We start from the raw sequence: 22,607 nt of genomic DNA, 5'->3' as shown, positions 1-22,607 counted from the left end.
GAAAGAAATCAGCACAATTGTTGAAAAAAAAGGACAAAAGCGAGCCTAACTTTACTTCAAGAAACACATCTAGACAACCTGACAGCCTTCTCCTCCCAAGTGATAAATCATACTGTGTGGGAGGCAAATCCAGTATCTCCTAAACCTATTGCAGTTTTAAGCAGAAGTCAGGAAAATCGTTTTGGAGAAAGTAACATTATTCAACTATGCATAAGTATCTCTTCACCTTTTCCCCAGCAAGGCTGAACTGAAATGATGGGGCGGATCACTCATAAATGGCTGTGACTGAATCTTGGGCATCTGATTCTTCTTTGCCAACCCTGTCAGATTTCTATTTCCATTAGCATCATGATTTTAGAAGGAAGTGTGTCTATGCTGCACCGGACTTTTATAGTATGAAAAAGTCCACAAAAAGGAGAAGGAGCAGCCCTTGCCTCATATAGGAAATGATTGCCTCAGGTTGAGAAACTGTAAAACTCTGCCTTTAGTGGATCTTAAATCCTTACTGTTGGGCGAGGGAGACATCATCAACAACATTTATCTGATGAAAACAGGGACAGAACAATAATTTTATTATTTATTCCCCACCCATCTCACTGGGTTGCCCCAGCCACTCTAGGCATCTTTCAACATATTTTAATAACAAACATTTTTTAAAGAAAAAAACTTCCCTATACAGGGCTGCCTTCTAAGGCTGCATAGTTCATTATCGCCTTGGCTCGGGGGCCACATAAGTCCATTCCCTCTGATGACCATGGGGCGCCCAGCGGCAAAGAGTGTGTGCTGTGAGCCTGGAAGCCCCGAGTGCAAATGTCACCTCAGCTGTGAGCTCAGCATGGATGTGCAAAACGGGGGTAGTGCTGGTCAGCACAAACACAGGCAGGAGGGGAATCTGCAGAGGCACCGTCTGTTGTTTCTTCTTCTTCTTCTTAAGATCTTAGGAAAGTGAAATTTAGAAAAAGGAAGGCATCCCTGTAGCTGGAAGGGGAGGAGTCACTCTCGCAAAGTGCACCATGCCCAAGCCGACCTGCACAGAGAGGGCTCTGTTTAGAAAGCTGCTTTGCTTCGCCTCAGAGAGCCGGTTGGTATTACATCACCTCAGGCCCAGTTCAGTTATTAGTTGAGTGCAGACACTTCCTGGTCTGTTTGCAACACACGCCGAAGGTCTTGCAGAAAGTCAGGGGGGCCTGAGGAACATCGCCTGCCCCTTCCAGCTTGGCCATGGCCCTGGTGGAGACCATCCGCCTCTGGAGCGAGGGGGTCTCTGCAGCAGATCGCAAGGACTGGGCCGGCGCCCTGGCCGCCTTCACTGCCGTTCAGAAGCCTTCTTCCAAAATCTGCTTTAACATCGGCTGCATCCACCTGATCATGGGGAATTTGGAGGAGGCCCAGCAGGTAAAGTGGGCAAGTCTTCATATTGTGCAGGGTTTTTAAAAAGCCCTAACTAACTGGTGGGTGGCTGCTGTAGCTGAGGACGCATTGAAAGAACTTTCAGGCAGAGGGATTTGCACAAAGCTAGCAGAGAACAAAGTAAAGTTTCACATTTTTTATTACAGCAGTTCTGAGTTGCAGATGATTTAACTGGCAAGTGACGACTTTCTGTGCTAAAAACAGCTGGGTATTCTTCTACATAATTACACCAGATAGGATTGTACTGGTTTTGGCTGTAGGTTTTTCAAAACAAACGAGCAAATCAACAAACCTCCTCTGCATGTAGTAAGCTAGCAGATCAGGGGTGAAGGTTGGGTTGCTGTCTCCTTGATTTGTTAATTTTCCACTCGCAGGGATGGGTGACCTGGGACTAGTCATTTTATCTCAGCCTAACCTATGTCACAGGGTTGTTGCAAAAACTAAATCGTGGGAGGTGGTGGTAAAGATAGAATCCTGTACACTTTGAGCAAAGGGCGCAATATAAATATAATTATAATTATTATGATGCATATTAATTATGAAACACTACATTGTGATTTGAACAGTGAAAGAGTACTATATAAAGATGATTGATTAAATATTATATTATTATGAGCCAAACTGTTACACCATTCAACCACTTTGCCAGAAGTTCCTAGAACTAGGGACAGCTCAGGCCCATCATGAGATAAAGAATTACCTGACGTTCAGAAGACATCTTAAGGCAGCCCTGTTCAGGGAAGTTTTTAATATGTAATGCTGTACGGTTTTTAACACTGATTGGGAGCCGCCCAGAGTGGCTGGGGAAAACTCAGCCAGATGGGCGGGGTATAAATAATAAATTATTATTATTATTATTATTATTATTATTATTATTATTATGGCGGTCAGAGGAATTGTACAGGGCCAGTGAAACCACAAAAGCTGCAGTTGTAAAGTTCACCAATTGTTCAGAAGCTGAAGAGTGGAGCAGTGCGTAATAATAGCCTTGCACCCACCAGCCAGCGCTGTAAAAGTGAGCTGCAGCAGATATTTCAAATCTAATAGTGAAATAGGAAATTGCATAAAAGGGTGTACATTGCAGGGTCATGTCACAGGTTTGACTCAGGATGACTGGCTAGTTCAGGTCCTCAGTGCATTTTTGAACTGCCTACCCAAACACAGCCAACACTCTTGCAGAGTGGCTTGGTTTTTGATTTCCAAAGCAATCCTGCCCTGCTGGGGGCAGCCTGGGGGCAGAGCAATAAGAGGGAGAGCTAGAAACTTGAGGGTCCCGGTGGAACCTGGCAGGTTGTGAGTAGAGGCTGCAGGTCACTGATCTTGCCGACTCCAGTGTTGGATTCCCGTCGGGAACACTTTGTGTGGCAGAAATCATGCCTATGTCTTCATAACGTCTTCTTCCTTCAGGCTCTTACCAGAAGCATTAACAATGACAAACACTTAGCAGTGGCCTACTTCCACCGAGGATCTGTGGCCTACCAGATGGAAATGTGAGTTATCATTATTATCATTATTCTATCCTGGCTCTTCCTCTCAAAGGAGCCCTGGGCAGCAAAAAACAAAGCAGAAACAAAGCGAAAGAAACCAAATACAGTTAAAAACAAAAACATTTTAGTAGTTTTAAAAAATAAAAACTAGGGGATGGTGACTCTGCTTGCTGCACTCCCCAACCTCACCTGCCCCATTGCCAACTGCCCTTCCCCCACAAATGACCAAATCTCCCTCACAGCTCAGCCCCAACTCCCAACTCCGTCTACCTTTAAAGCTCGCGGCAGGTGTGTTCAGTGGGGGGGGGGGTGCCCTTCACAGTACCTGCCTCCTCAGTTCACACCTCAGCTGGTCTGCTTGCTCCCTGGCTGCAGTTCCTCATGCTGGAGTTATTGGGACCACCGACTGGCAGCCACATGAACTGCCGCACGACAACAGCCTTACCCAGGAGTCGGCAAAATGTTTTAGCCGTGCGCTGGTCCACTGTCCCTCAGACCTTGTGGCGGGCTATGGAAGCAGCACCGGGGCGGGGGGGGGGAGAGCTGGAAGAAGAGGCGAGGGGGCAAGTAGTCCCCCCCCAGCCGCTGCGCTTACCTTCCCAGGCGCTGCCGCCACCGCTGCTTCTGCTTCTCGTCCGCTCCGCTCTCTGGCCCACAGAAGCACCAGGGCGGCAGCGGCGGAGGGAAGATGAGCGGCGCAAAAGGGCTGGCTCCACAGAGGGGCTGCTTAAAATGGCGCTCAGCCCCTTCCCCTTCCTCCTCTAGGCAGGGCAGGGAGAAGCCAGGAGGAGGGAGGGAGGAGGTGCCGCCATGGTGTGTAAATGGCGGGGGAGGGGGAGGCGCAGGCTGATTGAACAGATTCCCCACACCAATCCACAGACAGTCTGCGGGCCGGATCCTGAAGGCAATTGGACCAGATCCGGCCCGTGGGCCTTAGTTTGCCGACCCTTGGCATTACCCTTTTATGTACATAGGAAGATATAATGTAATATAATATCCTACAAGAGAGCTTTCCAAATTGCGTGTTGCGACACATTAGTGTGTCGGCTGCAGTGTGTAGGTGTGTCGCACGAACGCTCCCCACGCTCCTCACAGGGCTAGAAAGGGGTTAGTTTAACCTCTGGTTTGCTAGTGAAACTGAATAACTGTGTTGCGAAATGATGCATGTCTAAAAAGTGTGTCACTAACATGAAACGTTTGGAAAGCTCTGCCCTACAAGGTTAATGGGACAGTTTATGGGGGTTTTTTTACATATCATCTTTATTAAATTTTATTTTTATACATCATAATTGCCATTTTCCATCCAAAATATACATAAACCAATAAAAAATACTTGAGTGTTGGAAATTGCATGAATTTATATAATAAAGTAAGTTACTAAGACTTCCCTCCCCACAAACATGATGTTCATCAGTTCAGACAGTTCCCGCTAGTCACATCCATGCCATACATTTAAAGCACTCTTAGACCATCTAAACAGTCATGGCTTCTCCCAAAGTATCCTGGGAATTGCAGTTTGTTAAGGATGGTGACCTTTGGAGCTATAATTCCCAGCACCCTTGGCAAACTACCGTTCCCAGAATTCTCCATGACTCTTAAAGTGATGTAATAATAATAATAAATAAGTAATAATAAGTAATAAGTAACAATAAGTGAAATAATAATGGGTTGCAATAACCCAAAATCTGGACCAAGAGAACCTGCATAAATTATGTGACTCTGACACATTTGCCTATATATTCTTATTTTGTGTAATTTATTCTGTTCCCTCTCAGATTTACATAAATTCTACTTTTATATGAATAGATAAATAATAATAATACTTATGTAGTAGTAGTAGTAATAATAATAATAATAATAATAATAATTTAGTGCCATTGATGTACATGGTGACTTACAAAGTATGGAAGGGAAGATCTCCCCTTAGGAACTTATAATCTAAAATTTGACACAAGGAAAAGAACAGCAGAAGAGGAAGGAGGCTGGAGAAGAAATGTAATTATTTCAGTTATTTGCAGTTAGTGAACGGTAGGTTTTGCCAGACATTGCTCAAACGCTTTTAAATCTGCCTTCCCTTCTGTGAGGGCTAGAAACTTCCTGTGGCTTTTTAAAGAGAAAATGGGAGTGGGGAGGAAGAAAACTTAGATTCTCACTTTTGTGATTGGTTCTAAGGTCTGAGTTTTCTGTGCTTGCATGAAGTTGGTGAAGACTCACACAGTTACATTTGACAGATTTCCTGGCAGTGCTCTCAGTTCCTGAGGATGGCTCCAAAATGCAAGAGAGAGGATCAAAGACAGCTGTAGAGAAAAACCCTGGAAGGAAAAAGAGAGAGCTGTATAACTAGAAATGGTTCCCAACATGTTTCGATGAAGCTCTTTATCAAGGGAAATCTGTAACATACAAACCAAAACAAAATTATGCACTCTAAAAAGATGCTAAGTTACATACTCTGAAAAGACAGCAGCCCAGAATACAAAACCATACCCAGCAAATTCAGAGCGCATACAGCTTCAGCACTATATTGTGTTGTTGTTTAAGTATTAACTATATACAAAAAATTGATTCATAAAAACCTTTAATACTCAATATCACAATCACAGAAAAACTGTAACTTGGAAAATACATAGAAACCTCCTTTAGAGCACGCCCTACGATGTGAATAAAAAGGAATGATTAGAACAATTGTCTTCGAATGGACGAAAGCACTTCTGAGGATCGTCAAAATATCCTGCCATTTTGTTTGCCCCAGAAGTACTTACTCTCCTTCCTTGTTTTTCAGGTATGAGTCAGCCATTGATGACTTGAAAGAGGCATTTGCTCAGCTGCGGGGGAACAACCTAATAGACTACAAGATCCTAGGCCTGCAGTTTAGGTTGTTTGCCTGTGAGGTAAGTTTGGGGTTTGAGGAATACCATGGGAAGCAGCCAACTGGCTCAGTGGACGAGGCCTCTAAGCATATTGCCATCTAAGCTTACTTGCTTTTTTAAATCAGTTATTTTATTTGTGTCTTGCCTTCTTCCAATGAGCTCAACCCTGCGAGGGTCCCAGCCCAAAGACAAGCGTTTGGAAGCTTATTTCTTCACTGGCAAAGCACTAGGTTACATCAGCTCCAAAAGGCTTTCACACACAACCTGCCATCTAGCTGCTTAGGCAATCCGCCTCTACAGCCCTGTGCTCTGATGCAGACAATTGGAGCAACAGCGTGACAACGCCCCTTTCAGCTTACTTAAATGGACTTTTCTGCTGCGGTGCGCTCAAGCACACGACAACAACTCCTGAGCGGCAGCTCTAGTTACCCCTTCTTGCATGGAGACAGCGGAGGGGAGGATGGGGAGAGATTCCAAAGGCGTGATTCTCTGTGACCACCTTCCGCCACTGAGACTCCCTCACACCTCCTTTCCCCTCGTTTCTGGCTGCCCTGTCTCTCCCCCTTGACTCTCCTCTACCACTGCCCCCCTGGAACCCCACCAATTGCTCATCCCTTCCCCTGGATCATGCCTCCTCTGCCTGTGCATCCCCCCCACTCCTCAGGCTCTTGCCCATCCCTGACATTGAGGCAGGTAACCGTGAGTGAAAGTCCATCAGTCCAGGCTCTGGACTGGTGTTGTATTTGACCAATACTGTTCTCACTCTGGGTGAGAGACCACCCCAAAGGCATCTTGTTAGCTTCAGGAATTTGAACCCAGGTCCTCTCAGCAGTCTACCTGCTGTTCCATCCAAGGAAATGTGATTAGGTTCAGACTCTTATTCTCTGGCACTCCTGCCCCTTTCCCCAACAGGTGTTATACAACACAGCCCTTGCCCATTCCAAGCTGGAGGACTGGAAGAAGGCAGAGGAGCATCTGGCTAGGGCAATGAAACTGAAGAGCGAACCCCGGCACAACAAAATCGACAGGGCCATGGAATCCATCCTGGTAAGAAAATGAAGGAAACGGCAATCAGTTAGCCTAGGCTCAAAATACTAAGGCTTTGTAACTTTAGAGGTGGTGCATTGTGTGACCGTTCTGTTTAGGAATGTAGCAATGCATCGCTTTGCTCTGGAGATCAAGAAACAGCTTCTGAAACTTGCATTTGAACCCTGAGACCTGGCAATCCCATCAAGATATGTATATGCACGTTGTTGGGGGGAAACAGGTGTGCAGAAGTGAGGGAAAGCTGTGTTTTGAAATTTTGTCTACTGCACTATTGTTTAAAGTTGCATAGGAATCCAGTCTTCCTTTGTATTTGGATGTTAGAATAATGACTATAACAGTGTTCCTCAATCTAGTACCTTCCAGATTTTGCAGTAACTCCTACTGCCATCAGCTTCAGCCAGCATGGGCAATTGTCAGGGAAGATGAGAATTGTAGTTCAACCACATCTGGAGAGCACCAGGTTGGGGAAGGCTGGGCTGTGCTATGACCCTCATTATCCTATGTGTAACAAGCATGGTACACAAATATCGGACAAAGCATGCTGGATTATTATGCCGTGTTTTTTAGCAGATGGTCTTGGGAAATGGTGAAGTGATTGACTTTTGTGTGTGTGTGTGTTGCAGAAGCAAAGATTCTTTCAGCCCTTTGTGATTCCTGAAGGGAAGTTGTTTCGGCCAAATGAGAAGCAAGTGGCACAGCTGGAGAAGAAAGATTACTTAGGGAAATCTATGGTAGGAAGTTAATCTATGGCAGAAGTGAAATTACCCAGCAAATTTCACTTGTATTCCTAAAAGGTCATTCATGATAAACAGTAATAGAGTTGCAGATGTCTAGAAAAACACAACCCGGCCTGCTCTGGTACCTTTAACCCTAGTTTGATATGCAGCAAGTGAAGCTTCTCGTAGCCTGGAGAGAGCCACAACCAAGTCCCTGTGAAAGAAACAGCTACAGAGGCTGCCTGAAACGTCAGCAACTAACTGGCGCCATAATTTTATAATACAATATTTTTAAAAAGCACACCACAATAATAAAAAATAACGCTTTCAGATAAGAATCCTCCTTTTACTATTCAATTCAAAGAGTGTGTGCAAGTTTTTAAATTATGATTTTATTGTGTTGTTCAAATAAGCAAACCTCCACTTGCCCCATGGGATTTCCCTCTCCTCTCCTTCCTGCTAGTGTCTAGATCAAGGTACGTAATCACACCTCTCTATTGTGCCTTGCTCAGGCCACACCTGGAGTTCTGTGCCCAGTTCTGGGCACCACAAATCAAGGAAGATATTGGCAAGCTGGAACGTGTGCAGAGGAGGGCAACCAAGATGATTGAGGGTTTGGAAACCAAGCCTTATGAGGAACAGTTGAGGAAGCTGGGTATGTTTAGCCTGGAAAAGAGGAAACTGAGAAGAGATATGAAAGCCGCCTTCAAATATCTCAAGGGCTGTCATATGGAGGATGGAGCAGGCTTGTTTTCTCCTGCTATGGAGGTTAGGCCCCAACCAATGGCTTCAAGATACAAGAAAGAAGATTCCGACTAAGAACTTTCTAACAGTAAGAGCTGTTTGACTGTGGAACAGACTTCCTCAGAAGGTGGTGGACTCTCCTTCACTGGAAGTTTTAAGCAGAGGTCTGCCATAGATGCTTTAGTTGAAATTCCTGCATTGCAGGGGCTTAAACTAGATGACCCTCGGGGTCCCTTCCAACCCTACAATTCTATGAATTCAGCTTATTGGCAAGGAAAGCCAGGATCAAATAAAACTTCAGTGAGTCCCCAAAAAAGGAGAGAAATAGGGAACCCTGCCAATAATTACTTTTATCTATATAGTGCTGAAGATGTAGCACTCAGGAGGTTAATATGAGCAGCCTAGCAGAAACCTAGATTAAGAGAGCATAAACCACTTGACATTACCAGTGTGAATAAAGCTATTAAGCATGTTCCTACTTCTAACTCCAGGTTGTGGCTTCTGTGGTTGACAATGATGAGTTTTCAGGCTTTGCGCCTCTTCAGCCTCAGGTAAGACAGAGGACTTTTCTATGACAGAACATTTTGATGCACTTCCCCCCAAACCAGCTTCAGTCTGAATTGAGAAAAAGAATGACCTGGATGTGATTTAAGCTGTAATGTATCCTCAGTCTTACCGTCAATGAACTGGAGGAAGCAGCACTGGGAAAGATCCCTGATCAAGTTTTCAGGCAGAGAGGCAGGCAGTGCAGGCCACACACACTCCAGCAAGCATTGGGTGTGTGCCTGTGTTGCTCAGCTGTGTTGCTCTGTGGTGCATGCAAGCACTGCCGCACTGCAGCATTTGTCTGAGTGGGCAGAAAGTGGTTGCCAGGCAGAGTAGTAAGTGTCAATACACCACCTAAACTACTAGCCTGCTGCCCTTGAGATGCAGTGGGAGGTGCCGTCCTGCTGCCAGTGTTGAAGTAAGATTCAGCTGCCAGTCCAGCCAGCTTCTGTACAAGGAATGGGAGGATGCCATCTTGTCTCTTGCCTCAGGCAGCAGAACATCTTGGGCTGGCCTTGGTAGCCATGACAAGACTCCCAACCCCACTCTAGTCTGAAACACTTGCATCTCTCTTCAGGCCAGATAGATTCTGAACACAGGGCCTGACTTTAAAGTTAACTGCAGTATAGAGGAGAGGTTAATGCTAAAATATGTTGCTTGCAGACATCAGAACCACCTCCCAGACCAAAATCACCAGAAGCCCTCAGGTAAGATCAATAAACTGCAGGGAACCCCAGCATTCAGGAGCTCCCATTGGTCTAGAAAGTGATTTGTAGGAGATTCTGCTCTTCTATGACTAGATAAGGAATAGAGAAATAAACCCAAAAATCTGTTTAGAACTGAGTACAGCACCATGAAGTCTGGATGTCTTCATTATGAGTATATGGGTGGTATCTGACAAAAAAATTTTTTGGTTAGCACAAGGATTTCCACTTCTGCAATGGAACTTCCTTTCCCTCTCCTCTTCCTGTGTGTCCCCCACACCCTCCCCAACTCTGCTTCAGAGGGTGGATTGAACCACCATAATCAACTTAGGGGGCACATGGGAGAAAAGAGGGAGGGGAAGTTCTGTTGCACAGTCAAAAGTTATTGTTCTTAGACAACTACTTGATTGGATACTGACCTATGAACCTACACCATCTTAACAGAAACACATTTTATCCCCCCCACCCTTTTTTGCTTCATTAGGAAAAAAAGGAAATAAAACATTTCAAACGAGCAAACACATAGTGATATGAAATACAACTTTTAAAATACAATAGTCTATGCTTGAGATGTTTGCACAAATATTCCACTTAGGATTTGCTGTTTAATACAGGCTGTTTCAACAATATAAATAGGTGACCTCTGGGCACATGTGCATAATAAAAGAAAGCAGCCACCGGACTATTTCCCCACACATCTAGCTGGTGGGATGGTTTTTGCACTCATCCCATGGCGTTCCCAGTGACTTGGATGTGCACTAAAGCAATCAGTTGTTGTTGATGATGAAACTGTCAGCTGATTTGTCATGCAGGGCCCTGCAAGGAGAACCTCACAGAGTCCTGTACGAATTCATACCAGAAACAGCAGCGGAACTTGAAGTCCTTCCTGGAAACATTGTTTTTGTCTTGAAGAAAGCAAAAGACAACTGGGCTACTGTTGTCTTTAATGGGAAGGTATAAGGCCAGCAAGGGTAATTCTACAGAGAACACCTGCACTGTTGTTCCACTGGCATGAACTGTTGGTACCATATTGGGGTTGCATTCTAGTTGTCTTGAACTAAACAGTAGATATCTGTCTACTCAGGATTTACTGCAGGGGGTGAAAAATCACATGTGCACTAGGTGGCACTGTTGAGCTACATCAGATATAGGGGCTCAGCACAGTGACACGTAGTCTAAAGTGCTTGAAGTTCAGAATGTGCTGTGGGCTTGAGTTCTGATGTGGACTAATTATTCTGAGACAGAATAGTACCATCCCATAGGGTTGTCTCCTGCCCAGCTCTGCTCCTAGACCCCATGTAAAGGAGACATGCCTTATTGGATCCAATACAGTACATGGTAGCATAGTTGCAGGTGGGTTTGCATGTTCATATTTGGGCTGTTTTCTGCTGTACACTACAACAGTTGATAAAGGGTCTGGAAACCAAGCCTTATGAGGAACAGTTGAGAGAACTGGGTATGCTTAGCCTGCTAAAGAGACCAAGAGGAGATATGATAGCCATAATATCTGATGGGCTGTCACATGAAAGATGGAGCAAGCTTGTTTTCTCTTGCTGCAGAGGCTAGGAGGCTAGGACCTGAATCAATGGATTTAAGTTACAAGAAAGGTGATTCCGACTAAACATCAGGAAGAGCTGTTCAGCAGTGGAACAGACTGTCATGAGAGGTGGTGGACTCTCCTTAAGCAGAGGTGGAATGGTCATCTGTCATGGATGCTTTAGTTGAGATTTCTGAATCTAGATGTCCCTCAGGATCTCTTCCAACTATGCAATTCTTTGATTCCCCATAGTAGTGAAGCACTACACAAAAATTAGGTAAAAGATCAGAAGGGAGTGTGAGAAGTTGCCCTGAGATGAAAGAAACTGCCCCCCCCCCGCCACCTCTCAGCACCTGCAGGCAACTTTTCAAGTAAAGCGACCTGCTTAGGCCTGGTGGAGTGAATCAGTGAAGTTAAAATGCTGCCATTCAAAATCTGGAGATTAGAATCTGGAGGGGTGACAGAGCCCCCTGTGTGCAGTCTTGGAGTCTTTTCTTTGCCCACAATGTACAACTCTGACACCACCCTGCCTCCTAGCAATATCTTGGTTTTCTTTTTGTACAGCAAGGGATCATACCCTGCAACTTCCTAGAGCCAATGGGAATGAAATTCTCTTCAGGCCAGGTAAGAGAATAAGTATTAATTCTTAGGGCAAAACTTGACATGATAATTTATACAAGGCTGCTTGCCAAAAATGGGAGTGTGTGTTTGGTTCCCCTCTCCCCCTCCGTAACCCTAGCCCTATTCACCCATGTGCCAACATCACCAGCATTCTGTGTTTCCCTGACAAAGATGTCAGGTAGGGAAATGGTTACTCTTGTAACATTAGTGGACGGGTAAGGTGTCTTGAATATTATGGATGAAGATGCACACCACTCATTTCCACTTATCCTATGTCTATTTCCACTTTTGCTGTTACGACCAGGACACTTTGCTTTACAGTCCATATATTATTTGGTCTAATCTCTTGTTATTATTCTGGATAGAAAAGTAAGTCTGGGAATATAGACATTTAATTTCACATTTATAAAACAACCTATACATCTTAAATTATAAAACACTAAAGAAATAAGGCAAACATACAAAATCCTCACAGGAGCAAATATAAAGTACAGGGAACAGATAATCCTGGATAATGCTACAGAGGAAATATTCTGAATTGTCAATAATAAGACCATTATATTTAAGATTTTTCTTTCCCTGCTTGTAAAACCCACAGGCAAAGGAAAGCACCTGGGAAGATAATAACTTGCCCAAGAACAGCTGAGATTTGAACTCAGCCCTCCCGGCACAGTGAGGGTCAAATGATCGCCTGCTCACATGGTCTCTTTTTGAAGGAATGGCATGAGTACAATGTGTGTGACTGGATTATGCATGTGAAACTTCTTCTCAGAACCCAATAGGCAGGATATAATATAAGCTCATTTGCAGGCTCCTGGAATAGTTAACTGGATAACTTGTTGGTGAACGATTAGGCAAGGTTTCAAGTTTAAAACTCTTCCATCAAGTTAAACACTTTCTGTCTGTGGAATATTACAGAGTTACTCCAAATCTTGCCTGTTCTTTCACTTCCAACAGAGGAGCTGCCTTGCGCATTTTGCATTGCTTATTTCTGCGATTGATGCAGCAACTGCACCAGGCACAGGGTGCATGACAGTCACGCTTGTTTCCATTTCATACAGCAAGGAATTGGTGCAGATGTTGACATCCCTCCTCCACCCAGCTTTGCTGCCCCAGATTGCCCTGAGAGGTGTCCCTCAGGTAAGTAAGAGTGACAGACAGTGAATCCTTTCTAAGGTCCAATGCATATATGACAGGAGCTCTGTTTGGCATGCTGCACAAGTGTAAAGGCTACACAGAAAGAGGGGAAGCAGGGACACATGTACTAAGCTCCTCCCTCTCTCTCCGTCACTTTGCCCATCACTCTTTATGAGTTGGAGTGAAAGTGAAGTTTCTGAAGTGGGGAGCCTTCTCTGCATGATTTAGAACACCAATTTTGTACGGTTCTAAATCACGCTGAGAGCAACAGCCTGTGTACCACCCAAGAACATTTTTTTGTTTATTCCCTGCTCACAAAACTGCTCTTCTTTTTCTTCCAGATGAGGAAAGAGCACCACAGGTAAATGACCACCTTGCAGTGTGCGCTTCTGGACATGGGACACAAGCCCAAGACTTTGTGTGATGTATTGATGCATAACTGAACCAAAACAAATTGAGGCAGGGCTGGGGCTGGAGAGTTCTCACACTCTGCATTTGAACATGGCCAACTGGAAACCTAAGGGCCCCAAAGTTTTGATTTCAATTTTGATAGTTCAGTGTTCATATGTAATAAATAACAACAACAACAACAACAACAACAATTTCCAACAAATTATAAAACCATCATAAAATACCACAATTAAAAACTCCCCTATACAAGGCTGCCTTCGGATGTCTTCAAAAAATCAGATAGTTGTTTACTTGTTTAACATCTGATGGGAGGACATTCCAGAGGGCAGGAACCACTACTGAGAAGGCCCTCTGCTTGGTTCCTGTAACCACACTTCTTGCAATGAAGGCCCTTAGAGCTGGACCTCAGTGTCCGGGTTGAACGATGGGGGTAGAGACACTCCTTCAGGTATACTGGGCCGAAGCTTTTGTATTGATAAACAAATGGCATACAAAGAAATAGCTCTTACCTTTGGTTTTGTAGCCCAGCCATGCATCCTTTAACTATGCCAATTTTCCTTGAAGTCAAAATTTTAAATAAAAACCTTAGGGATTACCAGTCAACTAACTTTGATTTCACAGAGAGCCAGTGTGGTGTAGTGGTTAAGAGCGGTAGTCTCGTAATCTGGGGAACCGAGTTCGCGTCTCCGCTCCTCCACATGCAGCTGCTGGGTGACCTTGGGCCAGTCACACTTCTCTGAAGTCTCTCAGCCCCACTCACCTCACAGAGTGTTTGTTGTGGGGGAGGAAGGGAAAGGAGAATGTTAGCCGCTTTGAGACTCCTTCAGGTAGTGATAAAGCGGGATATCAAATCCAAACTCTTCTTCTTCACTGATGTTCTAGATCCATTTAAGTTGGCTTTCAAGCCTGATTTGCCATCCTGTGGGATGATCTTTGCCATGAGAGTGGGAAAGACAAGCCTGTTGATTCTCTCGGACCTCTCCATGGCTTGTCATACCAGGATATTCCTCTGGACTGTAATATTCATGTTGGAGACAACTTTCTGCAGTGGTTCTGCTCCTTGGAGGACCAGCTACAGAAGGCATAGCTGTAGGCTTGGTGATCAACAAGTCCCCCCCTTTCCCCATCCAGTAATTATGCTTTGGGGTCCTACAGGGTTCTGTTCTATCACCCATGCCCTTTAACAGCTACCTGAAACCACTGGAAGAGGTAATCCAGAGTTTGACTGAGATGTCACCAAGATGCGAGTGACACCAAGTGTTCTCTCTCTTTCATCAAACTCAGGTGTGGCACAGGGTGTGCTAAATCAGTACCTAGGCACAGTAACGGACTGGTTGAGGCTCACTAAACTGTGGCTCAGCCCAGACTAGATGGATGTTTGTGGGTGGTATTCAATTTGTTCTAATGGGGTTTGTTACTCCCCCAGCCCCCAAAAGCCTGTGTTTCTCCAGATGTTGTTGGGACTACAGTTACCATTACCCCTGACTGAGGCTGAAGGGATTTGTGGGGGTCATAGGTTCTCCAGTCTTGCACTAAAGGGTCACGTTTGCCACCCAGAGGTGCTTTTTAATCCAGCAGTGTGATTAGAGGCCCCAGTGACCTCTGAACACATTTTAGCAGCTTAGAGTGATATGCGACCTACCTGGACAGAGTCTTGTTTCCATTATCCATGTTCTGGTGATCGTTGCTGTGTGCCTATGAGGCAGAAAGCCTTTTTGGTAGGAACACACTGACTGTGAGATGCTCCCCTGGTGCCTACTTCCTGGTTTTTTGGGCTGAGGTGAGAAGCTTTTTGCTTTTACTGGCTCTTAGTTATACTGATTTTGCTACTTCCTTTTTTAGTCTTTGCTTTTATGGGCTATCATTGTAATAGCATGAGCTCCCCATAGAATTTTGCAATTGGATGGTGTTGTAAAGATTGTAAATAAATAACAAGTTGCCTCTGAGCATATACAGACTTTAGATTTTTAAAGGACAAGGATTCCATCTCATGGCAGAGTTCCCAGTACATCACCATTTGCTTCAGAAATTAAGCACTCTTTCCCTTCTGCTGAACAGGATCCTGAGAACATATTTCAACTTATTTTTGAAAAATTAAAAGACCAAGGCACTCCTGTACCATTTCCCTCCCCCTACAGTTCATTGGCCTGGACACCCCCTACATTGTCAAAGTGCATTACAAATACACCATAGCCCTGCAAGGGAGCCCTGAGATGTCCTACTGCAGCCTCTTGGAGAAAGTGTGCCTGAAGATGGGACTCTCACCCCAGCACACGAAACTGAGGTAGGAGATGTGCCCTGGCCTCCCTTTGCCAAATCCACCTCGACTGAGGAGAGAGGGATGCTTCTGTATTCACTTGTTTCTGCTGTCTGTTGTTCAGCTACCGACCTGCAGACAGCCAGGAACTGGTGCTGCTCAGTGAGGATAGCAGGATGGAGACCGTGTGGAGTCATGCCAGGGACAAGTGCTTGACACTGTGGTGCAGCAGTGAGCAGGTAGGCAATACTGGAGCAGAAGGCATTCTGTCACCAATCTCCGCCCACTTCCCCAAAATATTTCAGAGCCCTTTGCTGAAAGTCCAGCTTCTGTTTATTAACCCTTGTTAACCAGAATAGCAAAATGTGCAGGTGTTTTCCTGCTCAGTCACTCGAAAAGAAGCCCTGTTTCCTTCTTTCTTCCTGCAATCTGGCCTATGAGGACACTGGCAATGGGATAATTGACAAGCACTTTAATATTTATAATTGTTTTTTTTATTTAAAAAACCCATTCACTTTAATTAAACATTGCTTATATTTAGCTTTTTATTGAATTGACTTGATGGCATCAGTGATGTTGGTGGATAAATATTTGAAAATATCCCAGTCTATTGATAGGAAGAGATAGAACTGCAGCATAGCTTTCATTTTTTGTCCCCTAACTGTGCCCACAGTGGAGTGAGTACCAAGTGTAATCTTGGAAACCTGGGTTGAAATCAAACTAAGTTCACTTCATGGCCATTGCCAACTTGATTCTCAGTCTAACCTTTGTGGGCAAAGCAAAAAAAGAAAAGAAAAAAAAGTGTGTGTGTGAAAATAAACCTGTGTATACCACCTTCAAAAGTACTAAAAATCACCTTTGCCTTACCTCTTTTCTTGCTTGCCATCACCCTGCCTTCATTGAATAAAACACTTGCAGTTCAGGGTGGAAAAAGCATCCAAAGTACATGCATGAAAACTACACACAGATCCAAAATTGCTGAATGGGCATGTCCAGTTGAACTTTTGATTTCTACTGAACTGCAGGCATTTTGGAAAGAAGTTGCCATCTGGTATTTCGAATCCCTGCGGCAGGGTGCGCTCCCGCTGCTCGGTCCCAGCGCCTGCCAACCTAGCAGTTCGAAAGCACCCCCGGGTGCAAGTAGATAAATAGGGACCGCTTACCAGCGGGAAGGTAAACGGCGTTTCCGTGTGCGGCTCTGGCTCGCCAGAGCAGCGATGTCACGCTGGCCACGTGACCCGGAAGTGTCTCCGGACAGCGCTGGCCCCTGGCCTCTTAAGTGAGATGGGCGCACAACCCCAGAGTCTGTCAAGACTGGCCCGTACGGGCAGGGGTACCTTTACCTTACCTTTTTTTATGGCAGGAAGTTTCTATTTAATACAAGCCTAAAACTGCTGCCTTGGTCTTGCACAATTAGCTGCACGGTTCTTTGGATCCCAGTCATTAGGCAAAAGCATACAACTCGAAAGCACAAGTTTTATTTTCTTGATCTGACATTTGTATTTCCAAGGGGCAGAATAGTCCTGGATATAAATCTCAAGAGATTTCCAAAGCCATCAGTAAAAATTAGCTCCTATCTGGTGGCCAGCATTCCAGGAATATTCTCGAATCTACAGCTTGTGTGTGAAAGAAATTGAAAACAGATCATTCCCTCAATAAGCTGGCCTCAATAAGTGTGAACCTATAGAGGTTTGGTGCACATTTTGCACAGCAAGGGTCCAGGAGATGGCAAGGTTAGTAGAAGTGTTGTGCTGAGCTGTTTGCTGCCTTCTTAGCAAGTCTCACCTCTTTCCCAGTACACAACTCATCTTTTCCCTTGCCCATACAATTGCGACTAAGGTGGGATACATGGAAGTGAGATGAGGCTTGCACATAAAATATATAAAATTAAGAGTGGAATTGTATTTGAATAGCATATTCATAAGTGGGTTTGAGGTTTTGGAGTTCTCTTCTAAGCTCTGATCTGCATTGTAAAAACAAAAAAAAATCCTTCCAGTAGCACCTTAAAGAGCAACTAAGTTAGTTCTTGGTATGAGCTTTCGTGTGCATGTGCATTTGTTTTGACTATGGCAGACCAACACGGCTACCTATCTGTAACTGCATTGTAAAATTAGGGAATCTTAGGGCAGGGAGTCTTAGAACCGGCTCATATCGTAGTTACAAACAACCCCAAGAAAACAAATACTCCATCTTATTTGTTCCAGTAATTCCCAAACTCCTAGAAGCTGTCAGCATATGACAGTGGCCATACCCCAGGGAACACCTTTGACCGGCTGGCTAAACCAGATGAGGGTAGCCTAAGAGTTTCAAACCCTCGGCTTGTTAGGGACTTCGCTTGCATGCCATTTCTGCGTGTGCTGTAGAGGGAAATGAGAGGCAGATGAGGCTCATTCACCTGCAAAGGTAGTCCATCAGATCCTCACCTCCGCTGCCTTGTGGGACATCTTTGGGGGAAGAAAAGGCTAAGGAGCAAACCCTACACAAATCCAGAGTATCTAAGATGGTTGGAGTACGCCTCCTTCCAGCAACTCTTGCAGCCCAGCTGGTGCCAAAGATATTGCTCTGCTTTCCTTTGGACCACATCAGCGAGGCCAAGAGAGTGGTCTTGTCGTCTGGACAGCCCAGGATCTCCAGACACACTGCCCGGGCTTGCGTCCCAGGGAGGTCACTTTGCTGCTGCTAACTCAGCAGTTTGACTTCACCCCTGGAGACACAATCCATTGTTTCTCAAGACAGATGGATTTTTCTGTACAGTTCATTGCTCTGGACTTGGGACCTTTCCTGTCAGATGCTCCTGCAGGTGGGTAAATCCGCTATACACAACTTGATATTTTGATCACTCCCAACACGGCGTTACCTGAATGCCCAGAACAGAGTCATACAGAAACATAGTGGGCAGGCTCCTCTGATAGGAGGTAGCTCTCTCTTGCCCATTGTAAACACAGCCCTTCCTGCTTTGAAGGGATGGAATTGTGCCTCAGACACCTGATGTTTCCAAACCATTTGCCCCAACCCCTCTAAAAAAAGTTCAGGACTCTGCTGAACTTCAGCATACAAACATGATATCCACATGAAAACATGAGAGAGGAGGCCTAATACTGGCTCTGTGAATGACTTAATTTCTGTTAAATCCTGATGAAGATTTTCCAGTTGCAGGTGCAAGATTAACTGAAAATCTAGCATTTTAACATCAGTATTAGATAGATATGAAGAACGTGGGAGGCTTGTTTTTTTTTTAATGTACTGCTAATTAAGGAAATGGCTAAAGAGATGTTTGATCTGGCTGTTTCTTACACCAGGCAGGCAAAGACAATCTAAATATGGAAGATGGAAAGGAGGCTGAGCAGAAGATAACAAAACAGACAGATGCCAAACAGGTTGTAGCACGGTATACTTATGAAGCCAGCCAGCCAGAGGACTTGGAATTCCAACAGGGGGAGACAATACTTGTTCTGGCGAAAGGTAAACTAACCCTAAATCAGAGAACCTTACTAACCATACATGGGGGATCCACCACCCTACACAATTCCTTTGTTTTAGGGACATTACGCAAAAGTTGCCATAACTCCATCTATTGAGGATGCAAATTCAAGGATGCAAATTCATTTTCTTGACGAATCAATTCTAACCTATAATTTGCTATATTCACTGTGTTTTCTTCAAGAGTGTGAACATGCAGTACTTGAAGGCCATGACCTTTATCAGGCATGTGTATCGAGGTTTCTAAGCCCAAGAACCATGCAGAAGACCTCTTCCTTAGGATCAAGAGCTCTTTCAGAAAGTGGTGCTGGTACCACTTGCTAATCCTTCTGCCCTCCATTTTGGATCCCACCATCATCAGTAGAGCACCAGGCTGCTGTAGTCGATAACTGGCAACTATGGGCCTCTTGCATCTTCTACAGCTACTACTGCCCTTCTCTTCTGGGCTCCTTCTCCTTTTTAGCTCCCATGGACCAAGAGATGCAGAATTGCCAGACTGCAACCTGGAGGTCCTGCTTCTAGCTTTAAACCATGAGATGCAGGAGGATTCTAGACATCCTGCTGTAATGCCCTCACTGGTCATCTCACTCACCTATGCTATGGTGTAGTCCCAATGCTCATGCTCGTTCCAGCAAGTACTAGACAAAGGGCAGACACAAAGATCAGCGAAGGAATGGGGCAGGAGGTGTTGCAGCTGCATTCTCTCTTGCTACCTCGTGACCTTTAAAGAAGTGGTGTAAAACCTGTGGCCCTACAGGAGTTGGTAGATTAAACTCCCATTGGCCCCATCCAGCATGACTATTGGCCAAGGATGGTGGGAGTTATAGTTCAGCTACGCTGCTCATGTGTTTTAAAGTAGCAAACATGATTGCTAGGCTGTAATCCGACAATTTAAGGCTGGGCATGCATGGCAGAAAAGCCAGCTGCCTCTTGCTGGGAATCAAGCTTGAACTTCTAACATTAGAGAATTCACGACCATCACTGTATAACACTTTCCCACACTTCTCAATTCAATTGCGTTTTGTAGGTTGGGAAACAATCACTGATTCAATCAGCAGTCACCTGAAAGCAAATTGGCTTCCACTGGTAGGAAACAAATTCCTGCTGTCACAAAACTCCATATTCTGTTTTGGCCATTGGCATCTTATCACACAAACTATGCTGGTCAAGAGAGCTTGAGGAACCATCAAGAACACATTTAGTGGCTTGAAGCCATGAGGGTTGCTCCATGTAGAGGGGAAGAATAGCTTAACAGGCCAATGGGAAGGGGAAATTGCATCTTGTTGTGGAATATATCCTATATGAAAGTTCAACCATCTTATGCTCATCTTTGCATGTCAGGAAATGGCAGAATAGAGCTCAGGACAAAACCATTATTCAAGTAAGAAAATAACCATATACACAGCAATTTGTTGCTCAGTATACTTCCTGTTCCATATGAAATTATTTATGCTAAACAGACATCCTAGTTTCACAATACCAAAGTAGATGGGTGAGTGTGCTTTTGAAAATTCTAACAGAACTTGTCTGCCTCCACCTGGATAATTCTGTGTCTCATCATATTCTCCATCCGCAGATAAAATAAGAAGGGCAGTTCAAAGACTACCCGCTGTTTTGATAAGGCTGTTAAGGGAACCCACTGTAAGATAGCAAAGTACCAAAGAAGCCAAGGTACTTTTCCTCAGATGCTTCCCCAAACATCTTATTGAAGGGACTCTATTGAAGATGTTCTGAAAGACATCTGAAAGCCATTGCTGTAGAAGGTCCTTATTTTTCTGGTGTATCAGTTATGACTTCTCAGTAAGACTTGCAGGGGAAACAACCTGTGGTTGGTTGGTTTGTTATGTTTACGTGTATCTGGACCTTAGATTTTGTAATGATCCAATAATTCTCCAAGTTATTTCTGCAACCTCATTCTTTGAATTTTCACCTGCCATTTATGCTGCAAGTGGTTTTCTTCTAACAAGACCCCATTATTTTAATTTCAGTTTCTCTAAAGGTAGACTATATTGGCACTGGAAGAGCCAAAGAGCTCCAGACACAGTCTACTCAGTGAAGCCCTGAATGGCATTTTCAGCAACACAGCTTGAGGGAGGCAAAAAGCTTCCTCTCTCAAAATAATCAGGGCCGAGATGTTAACAGATGAAGATGGTTAGTCTTAACTGTACCTACTTAACTGTACAAAAACACATACAATTAACTGAGCAGATGATCTGGCTCTCCATTATTCCCAGTCCTTCTTCTGACTTGAAAGGTATCCAGCAACAAGAGGGGTCACGGCCTCTGTACCTTCAGGAGTTGTGAAGCAACAGATAAGTGTAACTTGTCATGTTGGGATAAGAGAAGTCGTACCTTCAAAAATTCCCTCTGCTACAAAACTATGAGGCACAAGGAGATCCATTCTCCTTTACATCTTGGTTGCATTTCTCAAAGGCACTGTAGATTCTGGTTGGATTCTTTACAATCCACCTCTTCCTGATTCTTGCCCATTAATGGATTAAGTTTGTGAATCTAACACAATATTATTTCATCTTCTAGTGAATGATGATTGGTTGGAAGGGGAGTGCAATGGAAAAGTTGGCATTTTCCCCAAAGCCTTTGTTGAAGAAGACAGCAGCCAAGATCCCAAATCTCTTTCTACAGTGTAACAAGCTCAAAACCCTACAAAGAACCGAGAGGACCCCGATGCGTTTTCCTCTGAAGGCAACTCATCCCATTATAAGACATTTAATCCATGTTCGCTGAATCTTCTAGGGATTGGTTTATCTTGTTTTTTGAATTTTATATTTTGCTTAAACGAATATCCATTGAAGTCTGCACTGGGTTTTTAAAAAACTCATCTCCTAGCTAAAGCACGAGCCAAATTGGTTATATGAAAAAACTGTTGGGTTGATCCTTCTATGTCCAGTCATAATAGTTACAGCAACAGCAGACATCATGGTTGTCCATTTCAGTTTCTGGTAGGAGTTCCCAGGTCACAGTCTATAGAGGACATGCACACAGCTTTAAATTCTCTTAAGATGAATCACCCTTGGCTTCTGAAGTCTGTTCTGCATCCTCTTGCTGCTATAAGGGTAACACCTTATTTATCAATCAGGGCACCTTATTCAAGATGAAACAAAAGGCACAGGAGAAGCTACAAGGCCTCTCATGTCCTGCGGCCAAAGAGTTTTGGTTGTTTTTCTTAACTGCATGTGTGTCTCTGGGATACAACCTGGGAATCCTAGTTAACAGTCATGAAAAGTTGGTTTACAAGAATTCATAATTAATAATCAGCGGTTTAGTTACTCTGCAATGCCTTTCCAGAATTACAGCTACATTTTGAAATGCTTAATAAATCCTTGAAAGCCAGTAAAGTTCTCAGTAACTTTTAGATGTTTGAAGTTTCCACAAAAAGCTGCAGTTCTGTCATTTTATCAATAAAACTGCATTGTTATTTAGTGTGTGTCTCTGTATTACCACTCAGACTTAAAGACATCATGAAATAACTCCTTAGTAAAAAGGGCTGGCATTTTCACTCCAGTTCCAAAGAGTTAACATTAGATATTTATAGTATCCAAGTTCTGGAAAACTATTTAGTAATGTGTTTGCCTCCAGCATTTTGTCATCACCAGCTGAAATCAAACAGGAGATAATATTTTGC

At 44.1% G+C, this 22,607-nt stretch overlaps 1 protein-coding gene across 1 annotated transcript; it reads left to right on the top strand.

Moving 5' to 3' along the window:
* Positions 1-834: 834 nt before the first annotated feature.
* Positions 835-22,404, top strand: NCF2 (neutrophil cytosolic factor 2). Its single transcript, XM_083743916.1, has 15 exons — positions 835-1,395; positions 2,818-2,900; positions 5,677-5,785; positions 6,677-6,811; positions 7,435-7,542; positions 8,763-8,822; positions 9,481-9,524; positions 10,334-10,475; positions 11,623-11,682; positions 12,741-12,819; positions 13,158-13,177; positions 15,366-15,511; positions 15,609-15,723; positions 18,784-18,946; positions 21,503-22,404. The coding sequence occupies exons 1-15, from the start codon at positions 1,222-1,224 to the stop codon at positions 21,610-21,612; spliced, it is 1,548 nt and encodes a 515-aa protein (XP_083600042.1). The 5' UTR covers positions 835-1,221; the 3' UTR covers positions 21,613-22,404.
* The last annotated feature ends 203 nt before the right edge of the window (positions 22,405-22,607 follow it).

The sequence above is a fragment of the Podarcis gaigeae genome, assembly GCF_964106915.1.
Source record: "Podarcis gaigeae genome assembly, chromosome: 6".
Classification (NCBI taxonomy): Eukaryota; Metazoa; Chordata; class Lepidosauria; order Squamata; family Lacertidae; genus Podarcis; species Podarcis gaigeae.
The sequence above is the reverse complement of the archived record's forward strand: the minus strand, read 5'-3'. Positions and strand labels throughout refer to the sequence as shown.

Bases quoted from the DNA above. Each gene is read 5' to 3' on its own strand.
- NCF2 (XM_083743916.1), top strand. From the start codon at position 1,222: ATGGCCCTGGTGGAGACCATCCGCCTCTGGAGCGAGGGGGTCTCTGCA. The intron at 2,901-5,676 runs GTGAGTTATCAT...CTTGTTTTTCAG, and splicing joins GTGGCCTACCAGATGGAAAT to GTATGAGTCAGCCATTGATG. The intron at 11,683-12,740 runs GTAAGAGAATAA...CATTTCATACAG, and splicing joins TGAAATTCTCTTCAGGCCAG to CAAGGAATTGGTGCAGATGT.